The sequence below is a fragment of the Trichomycterus rosablanca genome, chromosome 7 (assembly GCF_030014385.1).
Source record: "Trichomycterus rosablanca isolate fTriRos1 chromosome 7, fTriRos1.hap1, whole genome shotgun sequence".
NCBI classification, from domain to species: Eukaryota; Metazoa; Chordata; class Actinopteri; order Siluriformes; family Trichomycteridae; genus Trichomycterus; species Trichomycterus rosablanca.
The window spans coordinates 25646626-25657685 of NC_085994.1; the positions used below are offsets into that span (position 1 = coordinate 25646626).

The 11060-nt window shown below is 37.8% G+C and overlaps 1 protein-coding gene across 1 annotated transcript; it reads right to left on the reverse strand.

Annotated features, from left to right (window-relative positions):
- Window positions 1–1622: 1622 nt before the first annotated feature.
- ubiad1 (UbiA prenyltransferase domain containing 1) lies at window positions 1623–10250 on the reverse strand. The gene is made up of 3 exons (XM_062998549.1): window positions 10177–10250; window positions 6212–6780; window positions 1623–2842 (listed from the first exon to the last, which is right to left on the reverse strand). The coding sequence occupies exons 2-3, from the start codon at window positions 6762–6764 to the stop codon at window positions 2355–2357; spliced, it is 1041 nt and encodes a 346-aa protein (XP_062854619.1). The 5' UTR covers window positions 6765–6780; window positions 10177–10250; the 3' UTR covers window positions 1623–2354.
- Between the last annotated feature and the right edge of the window lie 810 nt (window positions 10251–11060).

Consider the following 11060-nt stretch of genomic DNA (forward strand, 5'->3'; position numbering starts at 1 on the left):
GACTGTGACCTGTTCGAGGTGTTTTCTATCTTTTGCCCAGCAAACCAAACCTACTTTGACCCTGACCAGAAAGTTAAACACATCCTTATCCAACAGGACACAAACGTATATGGTTTGCAAATTTAGAATAAAAGTTGCAATTGCCATATTTTATGTTAGTTTTTTTTTAATTAAGCAAATGAGCAGTAATGTTGCATGTGTGTGTCCGTGCATGTCTATGACGACGGATTACTGCGTCATTGAAATAAAAAGTTAATGAAGAAACAGTGCCTTCTACTGTTTTCACCCCAGCATTACAACATTACTGCATTTATTCTACTGTATAATTGCTAGAGTTCATGCACTCATTTTTTACTTCTACTTGCACAGTGGGGAAATTAACAGTAGCTAATCCACCTTTAAACCTAAGTACCCAGAGAAATGGACATTGGGAAAACATGTCAAACTATTCAGACAGTGACTGAAAGCAAGGTGCAAGGACTCATGTTGCCAGGTGACACTCAACCATGCTGCCCACGTCAGTTATTTAAGATAGCATTTACCCTTTAGTAAGGACTTAATATATGATTTCAAAAAATGGCTGCTATGATTAACTTGTTTTAGCTACAACAGCATTTGTAAAATTTTCTTTTTCTCCAAGTGTCTCAAGAGGATAAACGTGTGAATATGGCACACTGCTTTAAAAACGGTCACTCTAATACCTAGAGTAGGGGTTTGAATCCCACAAAGTAGTTCTTATGTATGGACAGTGGTAGCCTAGGGCTTTGGGTTATCAACTGAAAGGTTGAGAGTTCGAATAGCAGCTCTGCCATGCAGCCACTGTTGGGCCCTTGAGCAAGGCCCTTAACCCTCTCTGCTCCAGGGGTGCTGTACAATGGCTGACCCTGCGCTCTGACCCCAACTTCCAAACAAGCTGGGATATGCGAAGAAAGAATTTTGTTGTACTGTACACCTGTATATGTATATATGACAAAGGTGTTCTAAAAAAAAGTGTTGAAGCGCTGAACAAAGCGGCTGTTCATTGTTAATTTGAAATTATATACATCAATTTTTTTTTAAAGTTGAACACGTTGAGTTGAAGGGTACAAATTTCTCATCTAACGGCGCTGAGTTTTAAAGATTTTGAGTTTAAGGGTCGTTGAGTTACAAGGTACCACTGTAATTTTTTCACTTTATTGTAGACCTTCTAAGTACTAGTTCAGTACTTTAACCGACAACCTACCACTACCATTTATTTATACATGTTTATATATCATTTTCCTGTAGAGTTTGGTTAAGTGATAATGAAAATTACTCGCCAGCCAAATAAGGCACAATGCAAAATCATGGCACCATCTGTCGGTAAAGCAGAGGAATTGCATGTCTTAAATACAATTCTAGATCAGGAGTTTATTATTAAATTTCAAGCTTTTGCTGCGTTTAAAAGAGCTCGATTGCTAGCACGTGACCTAAACAGGTCTGTTGGGGTCATGGGTAATGTAAAATGCTGTAGGTTAGTGAATTTCAATGACTGATCCTGCTCTAAATTTTTTGGAATTTTTTTTGTGTGGAGACAAGACATTTTTTCCCACTTTAAAAGTAAACCACTGTTTATAAAAATCAAATAAATCTCACCAGTCAACTCTGTTTAAAATGTTTATTTTTAACATCTGATGCTTCTCTCTTTTTCATCAAACAATTTTCTTTATATACAATTTCATTCCCATTTTGTGTTGAACCTCCCATGTTAAAAAGATTGATTTTGGCCAACATACAGTCAGTATCAACATACTTGAATGTGAAATGACTTCATGATGTAACGTTGTTGTACTCAAAATCTGGTCCTACACAGTATATGTAGGGTGTAACTGATGGACCTGGGAACTGGACATCTGTGGGCATAATACTTTCCTGACATGACAGTTGCACTGGATTAGTTACAACATTTTAAATATGCTTACTTTTGTAAAATACTGACTTTGACAAGTAGCGCCTTAACCATTGTAGTGTTGGTTAGCTCTTTAGCATAAATTAAGCAATAAATTAAACATACTTGAACCTCAGATGAAAATAAAATTCTACAAAGATGCAAAGTCTTAAAACTTTCACAGTAAAATAATAACAAACAAACAAAAAGAAAACCCTCTTTATTTTCTACTTGGATATTAACTGAATGAGCCACAGAAGTCTTACTTGTATACTAGTGTACTGAATTTTTTGCAGGATCTCAGAAGCAACATTGGCATTTGCTCTAATCTGAACACATCCTAGTACTTTTAAAAGAAAATGCAATTATTATTATAACAACTTATTTAAAAAAAAAAAAATTTGTTTTAATCATTATTATACAAAGAAAAGAATCTAACAAAAACATTTTATAATAATGGCAGACTCCCTGTTGGTGCCAGAATGATCCCAAAGACATAGAAGAGTCCAACAAGTAAGTTAAGCTTGGCTGTTTTCTGAGGGATCTTGGTGTAGTGCTGGCTGCGGAACTGGCGCTCCAGAGGAAAGGCCATGGGCAGTGTGAGTAGCGGCAGTGCCATGCTGATGGTATAACGTGTAGCCAGCACACAAAAAAACACATAGGGCACAAAGAGCAGCACATTGTAGAGTACATAAGAGAGGGCCGGGCCGGCCAAGATGGCTAGCGTGACAATACCAGCTTGCCGGTCAGAGTGCATGTCACGCGTGTTGTTGCTGTGCAGGATGGCTTCAGTGTGCAGCGCCAGGGGTACAGCATACACCAACGGCAGCACAGACAGGTGACCCACCTGTACCGCGTGTGCAAACACCACTGCCAGTGGACCAAACGTAATCAGGATGACCACGTCACCGAGTGCCACGTATTTCAGGCCTATTCCTACAAAACAAGAAAGGTTAACAAGTAAGTATTGTGCAAAATGGCATAATTCATGTTAATCTCTTAAACTCCACAGACTTCAAACTTCTCAGCTATTAAATATAAACACTTGAGGTGCTGTGCGAAATCTTGAATACTTCACTTTTCAACCATTTCAGCTATTTCCAATTTTATACAATAATATTTTTTATTCTAAAATATTAATAATGTAAAATCAAAGTCATAAAATAATAACTTTACTTGGGTATACAGAATCAATGGCAAATTCTGCAAGGCACAAATGACACAGCATATGGCTGTGGCTGCAACAGCAACTCCTGTTGTGTGATTGAGGTGGTACAACAGAGAAGTTGTGTTAGTTCTCTAGTAAGGAACCACTCCAGAGCCCTTCAGGCAGAAAGGGTATTGTGTAATCGACAGGGGTCTTTAAAGTAAACAGGGGAATTTGATATATCACAATTAGGAAAGTAATAACAATAACTATAATTAGATTTGTGGCAACAATAATTGTTGTACTAAAAAGTGCATACCCTTATAAATATGGAATAAAGATTTTTTAGCAACTACAAATAATTAGGGATGTAACGATACACTCTACCCATGATACAATACGATTCACGATACTGGGTTCACGATACGATTTTTTCCCATTTTTTTAAACAAAATTAAATTGAAGACAAGTTATGACAAAGTTTCCTTTTACTACTTCTATTTAAAATAAAATACTGGATTTGTGCTTATATTTAATTTATCTACATAATGATGTCATTCTATTTCCGAGATAGGTACAAATTATGCATAATAATGCTGCACATTTCCCTTTCTGTGTAAAAAAAAATATAGCGCCAGCGCCCTCCGTTTGAAGTGAATATCGATTCATCTTAAATTAGTAACCGATTCAAATCGTGGCACACACGCACCGATTTTTAACTGTCTTCCGGTGCATCGTTACATCCCTACAAATAATAAATTCCTACACAGTTGCTACACAGTCTCAATGTTTAAGTCTACACTGAAAACACATATAGACAAAGGCGCATAGCTTGGGGGTTCTTGGTCATAGAAACTTGTGGTGATCAGTGATGTTGGGTTGATGTCATTCTGCCTTTCTTGTCCGATCACTTAGGTTTGATGGGGGTGGGGGAGGTGGGCACTGATGTCCTGTGAAAGCCTTCATGACTGAAGAAGTCATTCGGATTGAGTGACGAAACGTATCTCTACAACAAACTTGTGTCCAGATGAACTGATTCAACTTTGTGGACCTTCATGATCTTGTTACCAGCTCGCTCTCCCTTTTAGTTATGCTGTAATAATTAGGGCTGCCGGAGTCTAAAACTCTCTGTAAAACTGATATTTTACTCAACTCGCATTTTACATTTTTAACTACATTTTCTGTTGTTTTACCCCAAGGTCGTTCTGATGTCTACCCACCCGAGGTTAAGGAATGAAGTTGAGACTGCCGTGCCAACAATGCTGCTCCTGCCGGATGTGACAGGGACCTGGCGTGTTTGCACAAAGAATGTCAAGAACTCACTACAGACTTTATTACTGACTGGACTGAATAATAACTATTATTATTTATTTATTTATCTATTTATTTATTGCTAGTTATAACTTGTAGTTCATTTTAATTCTGTGTTTGTATGATTTGTGTAAATCCTATTTATTTAAAGTATCATCCAGGCTACCTAAGAAGGATAGGCCCTGCTGAGTCTGGTTCCTCTCAAGGTTTCTTCCTGTAATTTTAAAGGAGTTTTTCCTTGCCACTGTCGCCCTCGGCTTGCTCAACAGGGGTTTTTTTATCTGTTGGTCCTGGATTTTGTAAAGTTGCTTTGAGACAATGTCTATTGTAAAAAGCGTTGTATAAATAAATTTGACTTGACTTAAATATTGCTGAGTAACAGTGCTTAGTATTAGTACCCTCTTGATTTTAAATTTTAAATATTCAGTTATTTTAACATCACTGCAATGTGCTGTGTGTAATAACATTTAAAGGATTCCTACTAAAAAACTAATTCCAAAAAAAGTTAAGACAGTAGATAAAACAAATGCAATTAAAACAGAAAGCAGTGATTTGTAAACAGGCTTTTACATCTGTTTCATTAAAACAGCACAAAGAAGAAATTCTCACTATTTCCGGTGATGTTTGTAAATACATTCCTAATTTAATAACTGCAACATAATCCAAAAAGTTGAAACACAGGCGATGTAAACCTGTGGAAGTTGTGGAATGGAGTTTGGAAACCTAAACAGGTGAATGAGTAACAGGTGATGCCACTGTGACATGGCATGAGTAAAAAAGAAACATTAATGAATGGCTCAGCTGTTTATGAGTAGGGACAGGTCAAGGTTTGACCTGCATGACAAAATAGTTTTTAATGCACCAATTACAGGGAATAATTGGATTTTACCATCTAAAAGATCATGACATTATGAATAAATTCAGAAAATCTAGAAAAAAATATCTGTGCATGAAGAGCAAAGCTAAAAAACAGTATGAAATGCCTGTGACGTAAGGTCACTCAGATGACAACGCATTACAAAGTGGCATGTTTCTGTAACAAACATGACTACATGGCCTCCGGAAAACTCTTATCACTAAACACAGTTTGTCATTGCAACTACAAATACAAGTTAAGACACAAAGCAGAACGTCCAAAACTTTTTTGCTTAACTTCTTTGCTCATCATGCAGTCTGCTATGGTCTGACAGGTCCAGCTTTCAAATATGTTTTGAGGATAATAGATAGTGTTCTGCTGGTCAAAGAGGAACAGAACCATCCAGACTGTTTCCAACACAAAGTTTAAAAGCCAGCATGTGTCATGGTATAAGGGTGAGCCAATAGCAATTGGTGCCAAAAGCATAGCAAACCTGCACATCTGTAAAAACATAATAAGTGAAAGATACTGTATATACGCATTTTGGAGCAACACATGCTGCCACAGAGGCCGCCTTTTTCTGGGACGTCCCTGTTTGTTTCAGCAAGACAACAGCAAGCCACAATCTGCATTTTACAACAGCCTGGCTGTTGTGTAGTTAAAGTGTTTTAATCAAGCAATAATGAGAAACAATTCCAGTTTCACAAATACAACTGATTTTCTCAGTTGCCAAATGACTTCAGAACATTGTTAATAAAAAAGGAATGTAACACATGGTAAAAGTCCCCCCTGTCCCAACGTTCTGAAACATGTTGCAGCCATTCATTTAAAATGATAGAACACAAAAAAGTAAAGTCGATTTGATAACATGTTAAATATTGTCATTTTTCTGTTTTTAACGGAACACAGGTTAAACAGAATTTGCTAATCTTTTTTTTTCTATTGAAACTCGATAGATAAGAAGAGATGTTCCAGTTTAAGCCACATTTACCTCCAGTGTATAAAAAGGAGCTAGAGAGACCGCCAAAGTAAATGAGAGCCAAATGCTCGAGCCTCAGCGATGAGAGGAAAAACAATAATGTGGCACAGAGGCATCCCACAGAGTACAGCACAGCCCCGAACATCACTACATCTTGTGGCTTGAGTATTTGATCCACCAGAGTCCTGTCATCGCTCTTCTTGTGATCTATTCCCTTGGAGAAATCGTAATAAGTGTTTACGAGATTCCCAGCGCCGTGCACAACCAAGACGGCTACAGCGCACACCAACAGAATGACTAAGTCCACAGAGCCCTCCAGTTTGTATGCCAGTGCACTTCCCAAAGCCACAGGTGTCAGTGAGGCACTGAAGCTCCATGGCCTGAGGGCCAGGACATACGCTGCACACTTTTCTTGCATGTTTGAAGCCATCTTGGACAGTCGAGAAGACTTGCCGTCACAGTTCCTTTCTGAAAGCGTTACTCCTGGAGCTTTTGCCCCATTTATTCCACTGGAGCCCGGCAACACACAGGTCTCTGTGCTGGTTTTCTTTTGGCCTGCTGCCATTGCTGACGTAGTGTACCTAGAGGGAAGATGACAGAAAATAAACACACACATACTTATGAATTTGGGGACAAGGAGCACATTCAGAAGGCACAGAGATATACTAATAGGCTAAATGTATGTTGGTACCTGACCATAGGCTTTCCACAAGATATTGGGTTGAGTCTTTGGGTATTCAATTACTGACTGAAGCCTATCTGATGCTCTGAACACTTTGTAACCTCGCTGTATCCTAACTGGTAATAGAAAAACACCCCCATGGGACTTCCAATGACCAGATGTTATTTGGGTGGTGGACCATTCTCAGCACTGCTATAACATTAACATAGTATTAACATGCCATTATGTGTTGTACTAGTGTTAAGTGTAGCATGTGCAGCATTACTGCAATTTGTGAACACCTTAATGTCAACGCTGCAAAAATAGTGCTGCAACCAAAAATATCAAGCCAACAGCATTCGGTGATCAGAAAGTGTCCCCTGAATAAAGAAAACTAAAGCAAGCTTAACAAGCATTTATTGTTGTGCTAACTAAGCCTTTTACATGTTTCCCCTAGCTGCTTTAATATTTGTCTGACATTTATGCACAGTGGTGGTATCCTAAACCACTTTAAATGAATCAAGTGTGTATGTACATCAAAAGCCAAATTCAAATCGAACAAGTTACGGTTCATGATTTGGTTAAAACAAGTATTGTAGTTATATAGTTTTTATAAATTACTACATGTTTATCATGCAGTTGCAACTAAAATTATTCAACCTCCCTGACATTACAGGGGATTGTGGTGTATTGATTGATACATACAAGCAAATATAAAATTCTAATTTAACTATATTAAGTTTAAATGGAAAACATCCAATTCTCAGGACAAATGCCCATGTGCACTATAAATTACCCACGATATCAGTACTTGATGGAAAATCTTTTGACCTCTAATAATTAATTTCAGTGCTAACAAGCCTCATTTCTAGAAAATTCACCCATTCCTCTCATGCAAAAGCTTCTAGCTCTTAAGTTTTTGTGCTGCAACTGCTTTCTTTAAATCCCACCAAAGATTTTCTATAGGACTTTTACAAATTCAGGATTGATTCTTTAACCCAGCTTTAAATTACTTGAAAATGCGCCTTGCATTTCACCACAGAAGGCATAACTTTCCTCTTTAAAATGTCTTGGTATTTCTGTGAATCCAGGATGCCAGTCACAAAAAAGACTGACAGTTCCTGCAGCAGTCTTAATCTATATTTAAAGTGAATTCAATCAGATTAAAGAAATTCTTTGCATGTAAACATAGCTACTGAGTCTGGCCATGAAGTCCTCAGTTATGAAGTGGTCTTCTTAGGGTTGCCACTGATACAACTGTCCCAGCCTTCATCAGGTCATCCTGCAAGTCTTTTGAAGTAACACTGGTTTGTCCCTTTGCTGTGCTGTGGAGATTGCTAAGGCCTCTGGATAAAAGTAAAATCGGTTTAGAACCGATTTAGGAATGTTCAAGGTCTTGGATTTTTTATACCCGTTGCCCATCTGGTGCAAAGAAATTCTTTCCTCTCTCATCTGTTGTGACAGCTACTTAGTTTTCACCATTGTTGCAACACACCTTGAACATGTCCGAGTGGTGTTTATAGCACAGCCGAAGCAAATTAGGGGTCGTTATTTAGCCCCAATGATTTTATTTAGGTCATACAGACTAGCAGTAGGACTGCGACCTAAATCACATACTTCCATACTCGCAGTACGCGAGAGCGGGTAGTGTGTCCGAATATGTAGTATTCAACAGTAGACAAAAAGTATCCACATGACCTACTGCATGAGCAGCCATTCTTGAGTATGCAAACACAGCACATTTGCAGTCTGATTATCTATCCCATAATTTAACTGGAGCTGCAAAGACATTCGCAGTGGAAGAAGAAAGATGGCGGAAAGCGGAGTAAGACAAAAATTAAACATTATGACTAAGTACAACCCTGAATAACGTTATGAGTACCTTTGTGGAGAACGACAGAATTCATTTTGTCTGATTTTAAAATTGTTATAACTGTGGCGACGTGATGTCATGAATCACGTGACATTGGTAAGACACCGGACGTAGTACGTACGAGGTTGCAGCATACTGCACACTTGCATACTGGAGGAGCGTACTGCTATTGGCCGAGCAGTGCTCACTGCCTCCAATTTAGTGATTAAGTATGCTATTTCGGACACAGCCCAGGTTTTAATATCTGCATTATTAGGTAGAAGTTGAATAACTGTGACAGCATTATTAACAAAATACCCTGCTACCCTAAAATACTACATTATTTATTTTCTTTCGTCATTTGTTGTATCATTCAACTGATAGACACCTTAATGCAAAATCTAGCTTTGCATTGATGTTAAGAGATATAAATTCTTATTTTCTTTTTGAGTGGAATATTTCCTATTGCAACTGTAAGTAAAACTAAAATAGATCATTTACCACAGAAAAGACAAAACTGAGCTATTACAAAGTTATCACCTTTATTCAAATCACTGCAGACCGACTTCACAATATTTATGTTCCAAACATATCTACTTAAATTATACATAATTCTTGATAATTAAATGTATAAATGTGTTTATGAGCACAAAGCATTAAATACATTTAGGACTTGGGGTCTGTAGAAACAAAATAAGCTAAAATTTGATATGACTAGGTTGAAAGGAATTGGGTAAAATTCAGAAATAAAATAAAAATAGATGAATGTTCATTAGTGTAACATGCTTGCTTAAATGCCCAAATTATGTACATATTATTTCTCCAATCTCTCTTAAATCTATAATATTATTTTCTGACCCTTTCTTAAAGCCTTTCACTTTTGTTATTCTTGAATAACATTCAGATAAAATCGCCCAGCATAAGGAGACGCCACTGTTCCATGTAAGTTTTAGGATGCATTTTGATGTTCAAATTTTAACAAACAATGTTGTCATCACAGTTGTAGTAATCTAAGGCAAATAACATGTATCTAAAAATTTCTAACCCTGGAACAGCGTTGAACTTATTTTTTAAATCACAATTTGCAATGCAGACATTACGAGAAAGAGAGTTTAGCCGAGGTCAAGTAAGTAACCCTGTCAAGTGCAAGATTAGTTAGCACTGTGGCTAATTACAGTACCTGAAATACACACACACACACACACACACACACACACACACACACACACACACACACACACACATTTCTTGTCTCCTTCACAGCTGAAGCCATAATAACACGGCAGTCCCTGCTTACTCATGACCTTACAAAGTCTTTTATAATATTCTTGTTTTGTAAATGTAATGCTGAATGTAGCTGATATACAATGAGTGCTATACAGAGATTAGAGGAGATTAAGTGACAGTACTGAGCATCTCAACTTCAGTGTAACATAAATGATATCAGTTAGTATTTTAGCTTACCTGCACTCGCCCTTGTTTAGGAGGAATAAATGCTATTTTACACACTGTCGGTACATGTTTATGTTATTTCCCTTAATGCGGTATAAACTGGTAAAATTTATATCTGAGCTAGATACAGAGATACGTGTCAATTCTAAAGCTACTTAGCTCAGCCACCTTGCTAACACCCAAGTGCTATGCAAACTCAAGCACACGCTATTTCCTCCAACACTTTGACTGTACAGCAGCGTGTTCAGCCCGAGTGAAAACAAAAATAAATGACAAAAAGGTCCGGGGCAACATACACTCTCACTCAAAGCGGTCAATAATGCATATAAGGTTTACAGTTTACACAATCATTCATTCATTTATTTTAACATGTCACTTATAACGCACATGTGCGTTTACATTCAATCAGATTAATATAAAACAATCATAGTATGACAATCCTATTTTGACTTTCTGGTAAGGTGAAATTGCCACATTAAATCAGCTCTAATCCTCAACTGGCTTTAGATTTAGTTTACATAGTTAAATTGCTTAATTATCTGCATATTATCTGCACTGTCGCCTTACAGCAAGAAGGTCCTTGGTTCGATCCCCAGGCGGGGCAGTCCGGGATCCTTTCTGTGTGGAGTTTGCATGTTCTCCCCATGTCTGCGTGCAGTCAGGTTATTTGGATAGGTAGGTGTGATGGACTGGCACCTTGTCCAGGCTGTTACTGTGTGCCTTGAGCCCATTGAAAAGCTGGGATAGGCTCCAGCACCTTTGTGAGGTCAGACACTGATGTTGGATGAGAAGACCTGGCTCGCAGTCTCTGCTCTAATTCATCCCAAAGGTGTTCTATCGGGTGGAGGTCAGGAAAGTTCTTCCACACCAAAGTCGCTCATCCATGTCTTTATGGA